This window comes from Carcharodon carcharias, chromosome 6 (genome assembly GCF_017639515.1).
Source record: "Carcharodon carcharias isolate sCarCar2 chromosome 6, sCarCar2.pri, whole genome shotgun sequence".
Lineage (NCBI taxonomy): Eukaryota > Metazoa > Chordata > Chondrichthyes > Lamniformes > Lamnidae > Carcharodon > Carcharodon carcharias.
In genome coordinates, this window is record NC_054472.1 from 58040996 (window position 1) to 58061472 (window position 20477).

Here is a 20477-nt window from a genome sequence, read left to right on the forward strand (position 1 = left end):
CCCGGAGTCACTTGGATGGATGGCCTGGTGGGGGTGGGGGGTATGGGGGGAGGGGTACACCTGCTGATCCTCCTTCCTATGCATGCCGAAGGGCCCCAGGCTGACTGCTTGAGGAGAAGGAGTAGCTGGAATGAGATCGGGCTGCCCCACACCCCTCTCACATGCACACTGTCGGAGGCTAACTGTGATGGTAATGATGGATTTCAGCCCATGTAGCAGTGCAGGAGCGACGTCCTGGACCAAAGTCTCCATGGAGGCCACCATCCTACCAGTGTTGACATGCCGCTGCTATCACCTCAGCTTGAACGCGGATGAACTCTTCCATCGTACCTTGCAACCTGAAGAGTGCAGCGGGCGTCCTTTCCTGATGTTCCCAAACTTTTCTTTGCGGCTCCAGCAACTGTGACATGATCGAGCCCAGAAGCTTGTCATCTGACTCAGGCTCAGCAAATTTCTGGCCCCCAGCAATCCTCTGAGTGCTGGAAACCTGGGAAGTCCTTGCCTCAGCCTGCTGTGGATCATAAACTGTGCTGTGCTCACCAGATTGTGATCCTGAGGCAATTCTATAGCTAGGCCCCATTGAGATGTGTGTCTCTGCACTGGTGGAGGGTGTGGGTAAGCACTGTGACGGGACTTCAAGGAGGTTTTCAATGGATTCCTTTTCTGAGCTTCCCTTGGGGCTTGATCAGAGGCTCTGGGTCATGGGCTCTGTTGGCTGTTTCCCAGATGTGCCTGCAGAAGCAAGGGGAGATAATTAGTGCATGGCAGTGGCCAGTGAAATAGGACACATCATTCACAGCATGGTGGTTTGATGAATGTTGCACTGCTGGATCTTCAATAGGTAGAGCACCGCCGACCCCACCATCAGCACAGAAATGGTCCAGATCCTCGCCGGCCAGCTGGATGGCTGTTTTCAAACTCTGTGATTTCAGGCATTCCTCCATTGATAAGCAACCTCTCCTGGTTGTTGTGTGCCAGCTTGTCCTGCATGATTAGGGATGTAGAGAGTGTATGTGGGATGCCTGCCAGGCCAGATGATAAGTATGCCTTGCATGTGTGGGTGGTGAGTGGTCCCATGGATGGGATGAGGACAATGAAGGTGTGTGTGAGAGAGTCAATGGTAATGTCCCTTGAACTGGCAGTGAATGAGGGCCAATGGATGTGTGATAGGTGTGTGATTTGAGAGTGACAAAAAGAGTAACTTCCCCTGGCAGAACGGAGGAGATCATTCATCCTCTTGTGGCACTGGGTGGCTGTCCCCTTTTGCAGGGGAGTGGCACTGATCACTGCTGCCATCGCCTCTCAAGCTGGTTTGGTGATGGTGCTGCCCTCCTGCAACCTGAGCAGGGGTAGAGGACATCATGGGCTTGTCTCCACAGCGTCCAAAAGGCATTTGCGGGATGTGTCACTAAACTGGGTTGCTGCAGTCTTTTTGCCTTTTGGGACCATCCTGCTTTCAGTGCAACATTCCTGAGAATTCCTGGAAGCACTGAGAGATGTGTGCACGACTGCACTTTAAATGTGGCGCCCGGTGTGATGAAGCAGCGAGGCGATGGAGTGGCAGGTGAATGAGACCCTGCCTGCCATGGACACAGCGTGTTTCTCAGGAATGCATAATTAATGCGGCGGGTTTGGGACGACACAGGGTGAAAATCCGCCATTGCGGCTGACGGGTAAAACACATTGATTTCCCCGCCCGCTACTGCAATTAGTGCTAATCTGGGACGATTCCACCCATAGTTGCAAGGTTACCAAAGTTGAGAAATAAATAATCCAAGTTATGTAACATTTTGAAAAGGCAGACAGAACGGAAAAAAAGAGTAGTTTTGATAGTAAAGGATGACATAAGGACATTTGTTAGAAAGGATCTTTGCTCAGCAGATCAGGAAGTAGAATCAGTATGGATGGCAATTGGGAATAACAAGGGTCAGAAGATGCTGGTGAGAGTAGTTTATAGGCCCCCTGATAGTGGTTATATTGTTGAACAAAACATTGAGGAAAAATTAATTGGTCTTGTAACAAGGACAACATAATAATTGCGGGGAAAAGCTATGACAGGATGGTTGGCTAAGATTGATTGGATAAATAGACTGAAATTTATGGCAGTAAATAAACATTTAAAGAAACAATTCAAAATGTTCAACAAAAATACATTAAAAAACAAAAACTCAACAAGAAAGAACAATCCATGGCTTATGAGGGAAATTAAGGATAGTGCTAGATTAAAAAAAAAGTGTATACTTATACAAAAAGCAGTAATAAGCCTGGGGGTTGTGAGTATTTTAGAAGCCAGCAAAGGGTAACCAAAAAGTTGATAAAAGGATAAGAAATAGAATATTGGAATAAACTAGCAAGGAATATAAATAAAGGTTGTAAGAGCTTTTACGAGTATATAAAAAAGAGGAGAGTAGCTAAAGTAAACACTGGTCCCTAGGCAGAGACTGGAGAAGTTATGTTTGGGTAACAAGGAAATGGTAGAGCTGTTGAACAAATATTTTGTGCCTGTCTTCCCAATAGAAGACACAAATTACATACCAGGAAAAGAAGATAACCAAGGGGTCAATAAGAGTGAGGAAATTAAGGCAATTAATATCAACAAAGAAAAGTATTGGGGAAACCTGAGGGACTAAAAGCTGATAAATCACCGGGACCTGATGGCCTATATGTTGAGTTCTAAAAGAGATAGCTGCGGGGAGAGTGGATATGTTGATTATGATTTTCCAAAACTCCCTAGATTCTAGAATTGTCCCAGCAGATCGGAAGTTAGCAAACATAATTCAAGAAAGAAGGAGAGAGAAATTAGGGAACTACACTCCAGTTAACCTGACATCCGTCATAAGGCAGAAGCTGGAATCTTTTATTAAGGAAGCCTTAACAATGCGCTTACAGATTCATAGAACGATCAGACAAATTCAACTTCATTTTAGGAAAGGGAAATCATGTTGGACAAATTAGTTACAGGATTTGAGGATGTAACTAATAGGGTAGATAAAGGGGGTCCAGCAGTATACTTGGTTTCCAAAAAGGCACCTGATCAGGTGCCACACAAAAGTCCAATGTAAAAGATAAAGGCGCATGAGGTTGAGGTAATATAATTAGCCTGGATAGAGGCCTCATGAATAAGAAATAGAGAATAGGGATAATGGAGGCATTTTCAAGTTGGCAGGCTGTAACTGGTGGAGTGCTGCAAGGGTCAGTGCTGGGGCCTCAGCTATTCACAATCTATATTAATGACTTAGACAGAGACCAAGAGCAATGCATCAAGTTTTGCTGATGACACAAAGCTAGATGGCAATGTAAGCTGTGAGGAGGATACAAAGAGGCTACAAAGCGATAAAGAGGGTGAACAACAAGGTGGCAGATGGAACATAGGGCTAGATTTTACTCCCCTACCAGGGTTTAAAGGCAGGGGAACTCGTAAAATCCAGGACGTGCCCACCTGCCTGCCCATCCCTGATCCGTCTCAAATTTTACGGAAGGGGTATCGTGGGGATGTTGGCAGCCTGCCAACCCTTGGGCCTGCTGAGGCCCTTAAGTGGCCAATTAATGGCCATTTAAGCACGTTATCCTGCCCCTGCTACTATTTTACCCATGGCAGCGGAAGACTTATGCGATGTGGGAAGCCAGGCAACTTCAGCTATGTGGGGTGGTGTCGAGCAAGGAGGGGGACCTTCTTTGCAGGTTCCTTGTGCCCACCGAAGGCACCCCCTAAGATTATCCTTCCCACTTTACCCTCCCACATTGGCCTCTCATACCTGGTCTCCCATCCCCCTCACCCTCTCACCAGGTCCTGTCAGCCTGACCCTGGTGATACCCTGAGCTCACCTTAAATCCGGGCTCCTCTTTGTTGGGACTGCTGTAATCCCAGCAGCAGCCTCAGCTCCCATTTGGTGCTACTGGGATTACAGAGGCTGCTAGCTATTCGATTGGCCAGCAGCTCTCTAAGGCAGGGCTTCCCTCTGAGATAGGGGCGGGAGTCTCACCTTAAAGCAATTAACACTGCTCCCAGCATTAAACTGCTGAGGGGCAGCCATCAACGTGGTGGATGGGTTCACCACTGACATTTTAGTTGGACAATCAGGGACCATAATGCCGCATAAAATCCAACCCATAATATGCTGTAATTCATTTTGGTAGGAAGAACCGAAAAGCAGAATATTTTTTCTAAAGGTATGAAACCTCAAAATGTTGATGTTCAAGGGCCTTGGGTGTACTCGTACAAGGAACACGGAAAGTTAGCGTGCAGGTCTAGCAAGCAAATCCTAAAGCAAATGGCATTTGGTCTTTATAGCAAGGGGATTGGTTTACAATGATAAGGAAGTCTTGCTATGTTGGGATTTGTTGACAGAACACTTGAAGTGCTGTGCACAGTTATGATCTCCATATTCAAGGAAAGATATACTTGCATTGGAGGCTGTACAGCTAAGGTTCACTAGGTTGGTTCCTGGATGTTAGGGTTGACAGCTGTTGAGAGGCTGAGTAAATTGGGTCTATACTCTCTGGAGTTTAAAGAATGAGAGCTGATCTCACTGAAACATATCACATTCTGAAGGGGTTTGGTAGGGTAAACACTGAGAGGTTGTTTTCCCAGGTCGGGAAATATAGAACACGGAGGCACAATCTCAAGATAAGGCATTGACCATTTGGGACTGAGATGAGGAAACACTTGTTCACTCAAAGAGTTGTGAATCTTTGGAATTATCTACCCCAGAAGGTCGTAATTGTGCCATCATTGAATATATTTAAGGCTGATATAGACAGATTTTTGGTCTCTCAGGGGATCAAGGGCAGGCAGAAATGTGGAATTGAGACTGAAAATCAACCATGATACTGAATGGTGGAGCAGACTCGAGGTGCTGCAGGTCCACTCTTACTTCTATTTCTTGTATTCATATGCTCCTCATTCTTCTTACTTCTTCCATCATCAAGATCCTGACTTTCTATTCCTAGTTCCTGAATTTCCCTTCTGATTCCTGACCTCCTCTCCCTGAGTTCCTGACCTCCTCTCCCTAAGTTCCTGACCTCCTCTCCCTGAGTCCCTGACCTCCTCTCCCTGAGTTCCTGACCTCCTCTCCCTGAGTCCCTGACCTCCTCTCCCTGAATTCCTGACCTCCACTCCCCGAGTTCCTGACCTCTTCTTCCTGACTTCCTGACCTCCGCTCCCCGAGTTCCTGACCTCCTCTCCCTAAGTTCCTGACCTCCTCTCCCTGAGTCCCTGACCTCCTCTCCCTGAGTTCCTGACCTCCTCTCCCTGAGTCCCTGACCTCCTCTCCCTGAATTCCTGACCTCCTCTCCCCGAGTTCCTGACTTCCTCTCCCTGAATTCCTGACCTCCACTCCCCGAGTTCCTGACCTCTTCTTCCTGACTTCCTGACCTCCGCTCCCCGAGTTCCTGACCTCCTCTCCTTGATTTCCTCAACTCCTCTACCCAAGTTCTTGACCTTCTCTCCGCCTAATTTCCTGAACATCCCCACCCCACTTTCTTATTTCCCCCTCACTGTTCTTGCCATCCTTCCCCTTGTGTTTCTGCCCCCAGTTCCTGGTCTTCAAACCCCCCCCTCCAGTTCCTGACCCTCTCCCCTGACTACCTGCTCTCTTCCCCGCTGAGCTCGTCGCCTCCTCCCCCCTGATTTCCTGACCTTCACCCGTTCCCTCCAAGTCTCTGACCTCCTGCAGGCAGGAAACATGGTTCAGACTGCACACTCCAAATAGATGCATGCACAAGCACAAATGAGGTGCACATACGTGGAGGTGCAGAATGGTTTTCGGTCTCAGCTCCCATGTGGTTGCATACACACAGGACAGCTGACAGGTAGATGTGGGGAAGCAATACTGTGAGGAGGGGCCTCTGATTGGCACTGGCGGCCCAGCAAGAGGCACCCACCTTTTAAATGTCTGGCAGCGCCTCTCCTGCTGCTCATTAACTCAAAGCAGCAGCAGGATGAGGCCCTCAATTGGGCATTAATTGCCCATTTAAGTGCCTCAATTGGAGCACAGGCAGGCAATCCACCAAATGTCTCCCCCCACCCGCTCAAGGAAATCACAGTAGGGCTGTGATTTTAAGCATTCAATCCAATTATTGGAAAAGTTTGTGATAGCCAAATTCTCCTACTTCTGTTGCTGGTAATTGTAAAATGCGTCAAATGGAAACATAAACTAACATTTGCAAGATGTATTCAGTTTGCAAGTCCCCTGATTTTAAACGGATTACAGAGAATTCGTTCCATTGGAGGCACTAACAGAATTGATTTCTTCAGTATTACCAATCATACAGCAAATGCTGACTGTTGGGAGAATGGTGATGCCTAAATAGAGTACGTGGCATTCTCTGCAATTTAATGGCCGCCTCGGTGGCCCCATGTAATAAAGCCAGGGGCAACCCCATGACAGCCATTCCCCAGAGCCCTGATACAATAGCATGCCCATCAGGCAGTTAACTGCCTGGTATTAGGCCTTCCATCCCTTTAAGGCTGGAGATCCTGCCTCCAAGAGTTCCTGGCCAATCAGATGGCCAGCAACTCTTCTGTCCCAGGAACGCCAGGACCAGCTACCACGGAGGAGGACCTGAAATGGAAGTATGTGTATGTGGCTCATTGAGGTGGGTTGGAGGATCGTCCATGGGGCTTGGATGCCCAGTCAGGAGGCTGTTCCCCCAGGGCCCGATTTCCAGTTTTATGAGTGGGGCCAGGATGAGGCTTTCAAGCATACATTAACTGACCACTTAATTGCAAGAAGGTCACCTGAGGGTATGTTAGCTCAGATGGTTAGACTGTGATGCTAATAACACCAAGGTCACGGGTTCAATCCACAGCACTCATCTGTGTTGAAGCATCCTTGCTGTTGACTCAGTTCAGTTGCAAATACTGTGATAAATGCAACCTATCTAAGGTGACCCCCTGTATTCTCTTCTAATTCTACAGCCACATGCCCTGTCCCTCAGCCAACTCCCAAGGGTGGGATTAAATTCTGTCCATAATATCTGGAACAGGGGGTTATAAAATAAGGTGTATAATTCTAAAAAGGGTGAAGTAACAGAGAAAATTGAGGGGTATATGTACACAAATCTTTGAAGCTGGTAGGGCTGATTGAGAAAGTGGTTAATAAGGAATGTGGGATTCTGGGCTTAATAAATAAAGGCATATGGCTGAACTTTATGGGCTGTCCAGGATTGGGAAAGCAGGCAGGTGGCCTCATAAACTAGGGCACCGTGCCATTGACAGCGACCAGCTGCCCGACTGTGATTTCCTTGAGCGGGTGGGGGGAGACACTTGGTGAGTTGCCTGCCTGTGCTCCAATTGAGGCACTTAAATGGGCAATTAATGCCCAATTGAGGGCCTCATCCTGCTGCTGCTTTGAGTTAATGAGCAGCAGGAGAGGCGCTGCCAGCCATTTAAAAGGTGGGTGCCTCTTGCTGGGCCGCCGGTGCCAATCAGAGGCCCCTCCTCACAGTCTTGCTTCCCCACATCTACCTGCTCCTCTTGCCCTCTCCAATACGGCCCCACCCCCTTCAACGGGGCTTGTGAGCCTGGCCCAGCAAGATCCCAGACATACCTGAATGTCCAGATCTATTGCTAAACGCCACCTCCTTGGCCTCCCTGCAGCATCAACCGTGACCGCTTCTGCTGCTGGCGTTGTCAGTGTGCAGAGCTGCAAGCCTTTAATTGGCTGGCAGCTCTATGAGGGGGGCCTTCTCCTGGAGACAGTCGGAAGTCCCACCTCAAACTAATTAAAGAGTTGACTTCCAAAAAATTAAAGCGGGGAGAGCCGGCTAACTGGAGGCTAGAGTGTGGGGATCCTGCCCTCAGTCTATAATCCAGCCCTTGGAGTACGAAAGCAAGGAAATTATGATGAACCTTTATGAAACACTGGTTTGGCCTCAACTGGAGTATTGTATTCAGCTCTGGGTGCTACACTTTAGGATGTGCAGGTGTTGGAGAGGATGCAGAAAAGATTTACAAGAATGGTTCCAGGAATGAGGGACTTCAGTTTTGTGGATAGATTGGAGAAGCTGGAGCTGTTCTCTTGGAAGAAGAGAAGGTTGTGGGGAGGAGATTTGACAGAGGTGTTCAAAATCATGATGGGTCTAGACAGAACCAACAGGGAGAAAATGTTTCTGTTAGTGAAAGGGTCAAGAAGCAAAGGACACTGATTTAAGATGAATGGCAAAAGAATCGACAGCAACGTGAGGAAAATCTTTTTTACACGGTGAGTGGTTAAGATCTGGCATTTACTTCCTGAGAATGCGGTGGAGGCAGATTCAATCATGGCTTTCAAAAGGGAATTGGAAAAGCCCCTGAAGAGAAAAAAATTTGCAAGGCTCCAGGAAAAAGGCGGGAGAGTGGGACTAGCTGAATTACTGTTGCAGAGAGCCAGCATGAACACAACAGGGCGAATGGCCTCCTTCTGTGCTGTAACCATTCTATGGCCAGGATTTTGAAGCCCCTCCCACCCGATGGGACATTATGGTCCTGCTGAACTGAATGGAGATTTAAATGGCTCACCGCATCTGCCGGGGGAGAGACACGCCACGGTGGGGCCATAAAATCCCAGCCTAAAATCCTAGTAATTATTCTCATTCTTATTTTTAACAAATCTCTCTTCCCTCTCTTCAGATCCCCTCATACTATGCATTAATGCTGAATAAAAGGACAAGTAGTTACCTTGATTGCGTGCTTCTACCACTGCATCTTGATCCAGTTACTGAGAGTAGGTTAGGAATTAGATAGGAGTTAGTAGCCTGAAAGCGGAGTGGGGTTGCAGTTTCTTAATACCACAGAGAAATCAATTTAATAAGTGCATTACTATAACAACAATAATATTTTCATGATGCATTAAGTATTGTTTGAAATATGTCCACAGTACCTTTTGGACCTGGCAAGATTACGTGAGTTGCGCAGATGTCTGAGGCAGGGCGATGGGTTGCAGTGAAAGACATAGTCTGTACTTGTAGAACTATGAGTAAAAATAAAAATCTCTTCTCCCGCTCAATTTCCATTCCTCTAGATTTTTCTAACCTGCAAAAACATGAAGTGCAGCAGTACTCAGAGTTTATAATTATGTTTCCTTCTGGGGTAGTTTTATCCTTGAATGAGTGTGTGAACAGGACGCAAGTTTTGACAACTCATTTTACATCACTCCTGATATGTATTTGCGTGGAAATCACTGGGAATCAGGAGAGATGTGAAGTGTACTGCCAAGCTGTTATTGCCTGTTTTACACTATCACTCAAAATAAAAGTCTACTCTTTTCATACCTTACTACAATACTTTTAAAATGCATTCAATTTAGGTAACGGTGACTTGACACACCTACAAATATATGTTTTCCAATAAGAAATTCAAGGTTATATTATAGCACATAAAAAAATCACAAGACATGCCCCAATATATAATATTATACTACAGCATTTAAACTTGGACCAATTCACCGGATATTATAAACCATTATACATTTAATGTTTCATTTATCTCTAATAGATCTCCTGTGATGTTACTCACAGGAAGTTGTTTGCTTGGAAAAGAAGGATCAGATGGTATAATAGACAATGTATCATTGTAAATACAGGGAGAAGTTATAGTAAAATGAATGTCAGCATTTAAAAATTTGGCCAAAATTATATGTTAGATGATCTCTGCATGATTATGGAGGATTGCAAACGTGAAAATAGGTTAAAATTAGTGTAAACTCTATAACACTGTTGTAATGTACATTTATACATGTAATTTATATATATAAAAATTATGAAATCTTTTTCTGTAAAGTATTGAATATGATTGAATGTTATTTGTATATAAATTGTACAATAAAAACATTTTGGGAATTTTATGTTTGGGTGTCAATTTCTCTGCTGGAACAAATGCGAGTGCTAAGTTGGATTTTCTTTTTTGATCATCCATGGGATGTGGGCTTCGCTGGCTGGGCCAGCATTTATTGCCCACCCCTAGTTGCCCTTGAGAAGATGGTGGTAGCTGCCGTCTTGAACTGCTGCAGGCCATGTGGTGTAGGTACACCCACAGTGCTGTTAGGAAGAGAGTTCCAGGATTTTGATCCGGCGACAGTGAAGGAATGGCAATATGTTTTAAAGTCAGGATGGTGACTGACTTGAAGGGGAACTTGCAGGTGGTGGTGTTCCCATCTACCTGCTGCTCTTGTCCTTCAATGTGGTAGTGGTTGTGGGTTTGGAAGGTGCTGTCGAAGGAGCCTTGGTGAATTCCTGCAGTGCATTCTGTAGATGGTACACACTGCTGCTACTGTGTGTCGGTGGAGGAGGGAGTGAATATTTGTGGATGTGGTGCCAGTCAAGTGGGCTGCTTTGCCCTGGACGGTGTCCAGCTTCTTGAGTGCTGTGGGAGCTGCACTCATCCAGGCAAGTGTGGAGTATTCCATCACACTCCTGACTTGTGCCTTGTAGATAGTGGACAAGCTTTGGGGAGTTAGGAGGTGAGTTACTCATCGCAGGATTCCTAGCCTCTGACCTGCTCTTGTAGCCACAGTATTTATATGTCTAGTCCAGTTCACTTTCTATGTAAATATTTGGTGGTCGTATGTTTAGAGCTTGAATGGCGAGAGATATGAACATTTAAGGGAAGAAAGAGGATGGTGCTACTGGACTGTGGAGAGGTTAATGGTAGTGAATTGATAAAAGCTTATCATATTGGGTGGGTAGTAAAGATTGAGTGACAGCAAATGTTGAAAAGTTTCATTCACATATTTGGGGTTTTCACCGAATTTGGTGTTGGCAATTAATGAGCACACAGTTATGGTTGGTGGAATGCAGTCTGAAGAGGGCAGTTATGTTGAAGACAAGGGTGCAAAAAAGGGAGGGCAGATAGATCATAATAATGGGACTGAATTCTTGTGGCCTTTCCATTATTAAAACATTGTATTCGGTGTGGAGGGGAACCGCAAAAACTGAATTTGATTTCTCCAGGATCTGCACTCGTCCTGATCACCAAACTTGGGCAGGCACATGCAATTGGGAAAATAACATTGTACATCATTCCTGTATTTATGTCCTTAAGAATGTTGGATATTTAGGATGCCTGAGATTTCCTGGCACCCACCGATGATAATGCATTAAAGGATGCTACATTGTGGAAGGCCGGAGTTCATTTTAAATAAAAAGCGTCATATCTTTTTGTCAATTTCTCTGGGTGGTGCATCTTTACCACAGTGATCCACAACTTTAATTTCCTGCAGAAAGCAATCAAGTTGCATTGATTTTGGCATGCTGGTGCTCATCCACTTTATGTACTGCTGTGTGGTCAAGAATATAAGATTCTAGAGTGAAAATTATGATGAAATTATCAATTATAAACAATGAAATAAAGGATTTTTTCCTTTTAATAAGCACTGTTTTCAATTTTTTTCAAATAGGATGGCAGGTGAGTTTTCAGAAGTCCAATCCAAAAGAACGTAATTTAATTATGAAGCGACCATCTATACCTGTGCAGTTACATTGACTATTTAATTTGAAAAAGGTTCAACCTTTATCCTGATACTCTCAAAAGAGTCCAAGTTTCCTTTTTGCTTCTGTGCATGGCAACCATATTCATTTCAGACATTTTCTCCTTTCTACTCCATCACAGTACATATTATTTTTCACCTCAGCTTTGATGAGACCTAATGCTTTGTTTCCTAATCAATGAACATATTCACTGCAATGTAACTTTATTGTACATAAATTTAGTTCCATGATTTCACCTCTACTCATTGCATAGCAGCTATGTGATGAAATGTCACTAGGCAGAATTCCATGTGTTGGTTATATTGTTATGATTGTACTTCACCAGTTGTTTAGAAATGTGTACAAACGTGGCATTCATTTTCCCTGTGTACTATTACAGTTTAACATTGTTACCTCTGGCATATTCAACAGGCTAAGTAAATAATGTAACAGTAAAGAGAGAGTGGGTGCTGAGTGGTACCTTACATTAACGCACAGGCCACAAAACTTGGCTCTGTAGTCTTGGTGCTATGAGTGCTGTTTTGGTTCCAAAATGGCATTCAGCATGCTGCCTGCTCACACTTCCATTATGGCCCAAACTAGAAGCCATTTTGGGGTGGTCAGTAATACGGGCATTCGGAATGACTGGTGTAACTATGCAGAGCAGGCAGATCGTGACATCAGTCATGGTGTAATGCTGACTTGATACCAACACAGCAATTTTTTGACTGCACCACTCCAGCTAATGTCCTCTTTTATGCACACATAGCTGAGCATGCACTCAGCAACAACATGGACCTCCACAGCAGCTCTACCAGTGCTATTTAAAAGGGCTATCAACCACTCTCAGGTTAGTTGCTCATTAATTTCTTCTGGCACTGCTTGAGTTTGTAGAAGTGGTGAATTGTAGAGTTGTTTAAAGTGGCTGAAGTCTGCAGGGAGTAGTGCTGCACACAGAAAAGGCCTTAGTTTTGTCTTCAAGGGTTCTAGTCAGATCAGTCACGTTATGTGGCTTCTGCTGGTGCTGCAATGGAAGCTGAGACATTAGCCATGCTGCATGATCAGGTCTGTAAGTGCCCTCATGGAGTTGGTCTCTATTTCCACACTTAAACCACTTGGCTCCAAGCTCTGCATGCACAAAGTGTCAAGTTGGTGCCAGACTCCTCCACGTTCCTTGAGGAAATCCTGGGGAGTAGGCAGGAAGGCGGAGTTGAAGCAGAAGATCAGCCATGATCGCATTGAATGGTATAGCTGGGCTCACGGGGCTCTATTGTTTACCCCTGCTCCTATTTCTTATGTACTTATATATGTTCTTAAGTTGACAGTGACTGCAGGTTTTCTGGCAGGTCTGCTAATGCACCAAACATTTCTTGTGTATATCCATCAGCCTCTTTCTGTACGCCACTTCATTGAAGTAATTTCTTGTCCTCAGCCGTTAAACCCGTGTGGGACCTTGTTGCCCTAGGAGCTGGCACCTGGGCTACCCTTTCCCTGTATCCTGGTTACAAGTCACTCATGCCTGGTGACTCACCACATGCAGACTCACCTCTATGCTATCCTCTGAAGGTCACATAGCGGCAGTATCTGAGCTGATGGTTGTGAGTGTGAGGTTGAGTGATAATGTTTCTTCATCACCAGTGTGCAGTTCCTCTTGTGTATCATGCTCCTGTATGAGTCCTTCACCACATTTCAGTACTTGAGTCTCTGAGAGGAGAAAGGTACAAGACTAGAGTTGAATTGGCGAAGGAGGGAAAGCAACAGATGCATGCAGCAACACAACACCACCTGGAGCTTGTGAGTCAGAAGAGATTCTGAGATGAGGAGGAAGTGAGATGTGAGAAGTGGGTTAGGTAGGAACATTCCATAGTTTCCATAGCAGTCATGGCTGCTCCAACGATGGCGCCACCTTTCTCGTCCATGGAGGTCAGACTATAAAGCATGGGCAGAATGTTGCTATTGTCGTGCCATGGTGGGCCCGAGATGCCAAGGTGTAAAATTACGTGAGATGATGTCTGGCGTGCGACCTGATGTCATCGCGCATCATTTCGATATTGCATTTGGCGAGTGCTCGCCAGAGGCGGCTGCGCACCTGCCGAACTGTCAACAGCCTATTAAGGCCATTAAGAAAGCAATTTACCCTATTAACAATGCTGCCCGTCCAACCTTAAGGTTGGCGGGCAGGCGAAGAGCCTAAGTAGCCTTTACGTTTTTCAGGAAATCTAATCCACAGGCGGGTTGAGGTTTCCTCATGGTTTTATAAAATTAATAAAAACATTTTGTCAACTTCACAAACATGTCCCAGCTCATGTGACACTGTCACATGAGGGGACATGCTTAAATAATTTTTTACTTAATTTTTCAAAAACTTTTATTATCCATTTAATCTCCCTGAGGCACGAAACTCCCTCAGGGCTATTGCTGCACTCTTTCAGGTGGAGACAGCCTGTGCAATGATTGGTCCTGTTGCCTCTGATGACTTCGGCCTGGGTTCTCTAGAGAGCTGAGGCCTTGGGGGTCCCGGCTTGCTTTGGCTGTCCTCCTGTGGGCCAGCTGCTCCCTCTGCGGTGACAGAGGATGAGGTTGAGGAGGTCACAGGCAAAAGGGTCTCGGAGGGATAGGACAGCCTATGAGATTCCTGAGTGGATGACCCAGGGGACTCCAGCTGCCTCTGCTCCTCTCTTCATGTGTCCGAGGACCCTGGCCTGGCCCCTTGAGGGAAGGAGCACCTGGGGGATGTTGAGGTGCCCGGTTTCCCCCTCGCATTGTAACTGCAGGAACTCACCCCTGGCTACCATGATGGAGTACAGGTCTGTGTGCTAAAAAATGGATTGATGCTGTTACAATAAATAACTTAATTCCTCCACATTCAAATGCTGAGAGAAATTTCAGGCAAATACATTAATCATTGGCAAATCAATGCATAACTTCAATGTCTTTCAGTCTGATCCCAACGGCACAGCTGATATCAGGAGCTCACTTTATGATGTGAACATTTAGTAAAAGACAGATCAGTAATGAGGAGACCTTGTGACTACCATTATCATGCCTGAGGGAACCTATTGTGGCTGTTGAGCTGAACTTTACTGATAATACTTTGCCACAAGGATACAGTGTTCACATCACAAAGTGAGCTCCTGATATCAGCTGTGCTGTTGGGATCAGACTGAAGGACATTGAAGTTATGCATCGATATGCCAATGATTAATGTATTTGCCTGAAATTTCTCTCAGCATTTGAATGTGGAGGAATTAAGCTATTTATGGTAACAGCATTAATCATTTTTTTAGCGCAGAGACCTGCACTCCATCATGGTAGCCAGGGGTGTGTTCCTGCAGTTACAATGCGAGGGGGAAACCGGGCACCTCAACATCCCCCAGGTGCTCCTTCCCTCAAGGGGCCAGGCCAGGGTCCTCGGACACCTGAAGAGAGGAGCAGAGGCAGCTGGAGTCCCCTGGGTCATCCACTCAGGAATCTTTTAGGCTGTCCTATCCCTCCGAGACCCTTTAGCCTATGACCTCCTCAACCTCATCCTCTGTCACTGCAGAGGGAGCAGCTGGCCCACAGGAGGACAGCCAAATCAAGCCGGGACCCTGAAGGCCTTGGCTCTCCAGAGGACTTAGGCTGAAGTCATCAGAGGCAGCAGGGCCAATCACTGCACAGGCTGCTTCCACCTCTCTTGCAAATGTCAGGGCAGCACCTAGAAGTCTAAAGCATCCAAATGTTAAGAAATTCTGATCACAATTGGTTACATGGGTGAACACATTTTGTCACTTTACAATCTGAAAATATATTCACTTTACTGAATAATGTGTAATGGTGTCTTTCACCTTCTTTTACAAGCTGCGCAAGTCATCCAACTGCATCCATATCACCCCCACCACAAGCAGTTTACCTGCATGTAGCTGGCCCATGAGTGATTCTGGAGGGAGAAGTGTATGTGTGGTAGGGCTTTTCAGAGCCTCATGCAAGCACTCTCCCATGCAGGCACATCCTTCTCCCATCACATTCACCTCAATGCCCTGACTATTTTCAATGCTGCCTGCTGGGGTTCTCTTTCGGTTGTCCATCTGAGCCGACCCACCTACTGATCACACTCCCATGCAGCACCTGATCTTGCCCACCACGACTCTCATTTCACTCTCAACCCTCTAATTGCTGAACTCTGGAGCTTAACCTTTGGTGCTTCAAGCCAGAAGGAACTAACGGAACATGGTGCTATAAAGTGAGTCCCCTGGCCAGTCAGTTACATACGAATATACAAATTAGGAGCAGAGTAGGCCATTCAACCCCTCATGGCTGATCTGATTGTGGCCTCAACTCCACATTCCACTAACCCCTGGTAACATTTGAGAGCAAAACTGAACAAGCAGGCAATTACCTACATGCTAATATTCACCAAGGGAAATGAAGATAATATAGATTAGAAATGAGTCCTTCCTGCAGCTGCTAGGCAGGTGGGGAGCAGGCCAAAGATTTACCTTGTACAAGAGCTTCTGAAATACTTCCATTCTTGGATTTCTGAAATACGTCCAATCTCATATATGCATCGGGTGATTTTTTTTCCAGTTTCACTGTCAGCTCTTAAAACAAGCATTGGGCCCCTTGCATATCAATGAGGGACCCAAGATCTGTGGGGGGAGGTGGTAGCATAGTGGTAATGTCACTGGGCTAGTAATCCAGAGGCCCAGGCTAAAGCCCAGGGGACATGGGTTCAAACCCCACTGTGACAGCTAGTGGAATTTAAATTCAATTATTAAAATCTGGAATTGAAAGCTAGTCTCAGTAATAGTGACCATGAAACTATGATTTATTGTAGTAAAATACCACCTGATTCACAAATGCCCTTTTGGGAAGGAAATCTGCCATCCTTACATAGCCTGGCCTACATGTGACTCCAGACCCACGGCAATGTGGTTCACTCTTAACTGCCTTCTGAAATGGCATGATAAGCCACTCAGTTCAAGGGCAATTAGGGATGGACAACAAATGCTGCCATTGCCAACACTGCCCACATCCCATGAAAAAATAAAGAAAAAAACCTTGGACTCCTGGAAGTGGATTCAAGTACCTAACACTAGAAATGATAAGTAAAAAACCAAGAATAGCAAGAAGGTTCCTTATAGGTCCACAGCAAGCTTGTGGGGCATTATTAATCTACAAGTGACCTTCCCCCAATCCACCACCCCCCCCACCCCTGGCCAGCTGTTGTTCAACCCCATCCTCCTAGGACTTAACTAAGGGCCTGAGGGTTGCTGCTGCTGAGACAGGCAGTGTGAAATTAATCTCTTGAAAAGGGAGAGTTGCCTCTGGAGGCACAATTAGCATTGGCACCTTGAATAAATTATTTAAAAGAGGCCCAAAGCTAGTGCATGAAACTTGGGGCCTATTGCTAGGGCACGCACTGCATGCACCCAAAAAAGGTTCATAACGAATTTTCACCCCTTCATATTTTACAAAGAAGAAATTGTGCCTCCAAAAAAATAAATAACATAATTTTGACAGGCAGAAACTTTCTCATCACATTTTTACTTTTACATAATTTACTTGTCCGATTTTCTTTTTATCCTTTAAACCTGTTGAATCCTAACATGTCATCAGACGAATCTCAACATAAAATGTTGCTTTATCTAATGGTTGGACAGAATATGACACTGCAATTTTACTGGAAATTGCAGTTTTAAAATCTGAACCAAGTTAAATCTAAATTTTAAAAAGTGGGTTTGGCAAGATTCTATCACTTGCAACAATTCACCATTATTAATAATCCCTTTTAATTTATTTTGTGGGCATTTTGTATTTCCATTACCTTCATTTAGTTTGTCAGTATTCTTTCTCCTTGTTTTGATGTAGTTTACCACAAGCTTCAATGTAATTTAAATTCTTGGTTAGCCAGGATTACCCCCTTTGAGGCCCAGTAGCATATGTTTATCTCGAATGAAAGTAACTCTTCATGAAAAATACTTTACTACTCCATCTTTCCCCTTACTTTAATCACAGTTCTATGAAAGGGAGGGGGGTTCACAAATAATTCAATAAACATAAAACTATTGAGCCGAGTTCCAGCAACAATTCCCAAAAAAAAAATGAACCATTAGCTGAATATACTCAATCTTAGATGCTATTGTTTTAAAACAGAAAATTATTATGGTCCAGCTCCAGTCTTTTCAGAAACAATTTTCATTAAACAACGCATCTGAGGAAGGATATCATTCTGAAAAATTAAATGGAAGCAAAAGCTGAAGAGCCTAATGCCACTGTTTATTTAATGCACACTTTCTCCTTACAAACTAAAGTTAATCCTCATGTTACAACAGTAAATACAACCTAAAGCTTCTGACCAAACACAAGATTTGCATATTCTGGAACAAGCATAGACAGCTTACCTCTCGAAACAACAGAGTAAAATGGAGGATCTTATCCATGCCTCTGGTACCCTATCCAGATCCCATCCCTCCCAGAGTGTTTATTCATTGTTGACATTTGTTTATTACAGAGTTGCTTTTAATATTGCGTCAGTGAATCACATTGCCCACCCAGCGTGTCTGTTTAAAGGATTTGATGCTATTATATTAAAGATTTTTCAAAAATTCTCTGTAAAGTGTGTTACAATTGTCAAATGAATGAAAGCTTTGTTTAAAGCTATGTGGTTTGTTTAAAATCAATTCCTGCACTGAGCGATTTGTAGTTTGTCTTGTTTAAAGGGTTATTCTTTTGCCTATTTTATTCCTCTCTGTTCCTTCCCTATGACACGTGCCTCTGCTATGTATTTCCTCCCACAGCCATACTTTCAAGTACAGGAAGCTGTGAAAAGGTGCACAAGAACAACGTAGAATAACTGGAGCTCGAGGTTTCTACTGTTTTTCCATTTGGGAAACTGCTAATCCACTTTAAACCATCAGAACAGAATAGCCGTGATTGGAAGGAAGCATGAGAGGAGGAAATGGGGTCAAACATTATTTACTGGGCAATGGGGACAGGGAAGGGGGTGGAACAAGAAGGCTTTCTTGCAAAAGATACTCCTTTGTTAGCTGTATGTCAGACTATAACCTCGGTTAGCTAGGACTTTGCTTTGAAGCCTGACTGGAAATGTTTATCTGTAGTGGAAATAATCTAAGGTGAATAAAACTACCATATTTTTCCTGCTACTTTAATCACTGTTCTATGAAATTAGGAGCTCTCAAAAATGAACCATTAGCTGAATATATACACAATTTTAGATGTTATTTAAAAACAAAAGAATTGTTATGGATCCCGTGCTTTTAGAAACATACTTTTCATGAAATTACACATCTGAAGAATGGGTAACATACTGAAATTATAAAATCTGAAGAGCCTGTATGTCAGTGTTGATTTAATGAAACTTACTGGCACTTATGGTTAATTTTTACATTTTTATTTTATATTTAATGTAGCAATTCTGTGGATGAAGGGGCTATATAAAGTGATTTGCATGTTCCTCACTTTTGTCCTCCCATGCCTTGTATTCTGATCCATTTACATAAAGTTTGGCAGAAGCTAGAGAGGGATATACATGAACAATACGTAGTCAAGGGGAGAAGGAGTGGGAAGCAATGATTTATTTTAAAAATGCAGCAAAGAAAAACAGAAGAATGACCATGGAGAACTGGCTGGCCATAACTAGGAAGGGAGTCTGTCTAATTCCAGGAGTGAAGACTCCATTATTCAAGGTCAAAGTCAAAGATGGGAGGTATATAAGCAAAAAGATATATGAGTATATGTTGTTGATATATTAAATATAATAAAGTGGCTTATCAAAGTCATTAATGCTAAACAAATAAAAACCCAATTAGAACTGGTATTTATAAATAATGGGTGGAATTTTCCAGTCCTGCCAGTGGTGGGTTTTGCAGTAGGCGGGAATAGAAAATTTGGAGAGAAGCCAAAAATTGGATTCCTACCGGAGGGAAATCAGTTCAGAATTCTCCCCTCACCATTTTCATGGCGAGGTTTCCTGCTGATCCATGTCAGGAATGCCATTTCCATGTATTACTGTGTCATGAATGCTCATTAATAATGCCACACACCAGAATTACGTTCCCTCTCCCAATCGAGTGGTACACCAGTGGGAAATTAGACTGGTTTAAAGTTTGGAAGTAAGTGGCCTGCAGGTGTTGGCCCTCACTTCACTCATGAATTTGAGTTGAATGCAACATTCAAAGCCTACCCGCAACAGTGCTGCTCTGGGTTCTCACCAATGCCAGTGAGACGCTACATTAGTGGGGCTGTAGGGTTGGTCTGCTCACTGACTCCCTCTCTACTCCAGACGGTGTCTTCTGTGGACTCAGGCAGGGGTGCACCGTGAGAGAGAGACCAACATTGTGACTGGTGGGGGGTTGGGAAGGAATTTGGAGACATGGGGGACAATGGGCAATGGTGGGGTTAGAGAGGGGGAGGGAGATAATGGCAGGCAGAGAGGAGACGGAGGTTGGGGAAGCTGGACCCCGGCATGGAAGACTAGAACACAGACACAGAAGGGGTGGATGGGAATCGAACTGCATGAATGGGAGGGGATGTATGCAGACTCTGGAATACGAGGGGGGGTTGTGTTAGTTTGGCACAAAAGGGATGAGTTGCACAGAGGCTCATGCAGGTGGGGGAGGGGAGGGAGAGCTCATTGAAAGACAGTTATAGCCTCTAGTCTGGGGCCCAGAAGTCAGGGTAAATGCGGTCCTGGGGCTTTGCGGGCCATTGCTACGGGGCTATGCAAAGCACGCACCATCAGAGTCAAGCCCTATGGAGGGGCAAGGCCTGTGGGCTCAATTTGGATAAGGCACAGGCGGTGTGCAGGGTTTGGTCATGGTCTGTCAGTCAGTGGTGATGGGCTTGTCTGGCTTGGCTTGGCACTAAGCTGCAGGTGGGATGGCCATGGTTAGGGGAGGCATCTGCAGCCTGTAAATGGGGAATACGTAATAAAGAGGGGATTAAACAAAGTTCTCCTGGGAGGGGTGGGTGGGGGGTGTCTCCACTGTATGTGACCATGCTCACAGCCTCAAGATGTGGAGGGGTGAGGT

At 44.8% G+C, this 20477-nt stretch overlaps 1 protein-coding gene across 2 annotated transcripts in view; it reads right to left on the reverse strand.

Moving 5' to 3' along the window:
* colec10 (collectin sub-family member 10 (C-type lectin)) overlaps window positions 1-20477 on the reverse strand; it is a 131304-nt gene that overhangs the window by 51781 nt on the left and 59046 nt on the right. Inside the window, exons 1-2 of one of the 2 annotated variants that reach the window (XM_041190007.1) lie at window positions 17829-17902; window positions 8862-9013 (exon numbers count right to left, since the gene is read on the reverse strand). In XM_041190007.1, coding sequence (XP_041045941.1) covers window positions 8862-8994 — 133 coding nt within the window. In that variant the 5' untranslated portion in view covers window positions 8995-9013; window positions 17829-17902. Of the gene's footprint in view, window positions 1-8861; window positions 9014-17828; window positions 17903-20477 lie in introns of those variants that run through there. The other variant, XM_041190006.1, reaches the window with a different exon arrangement.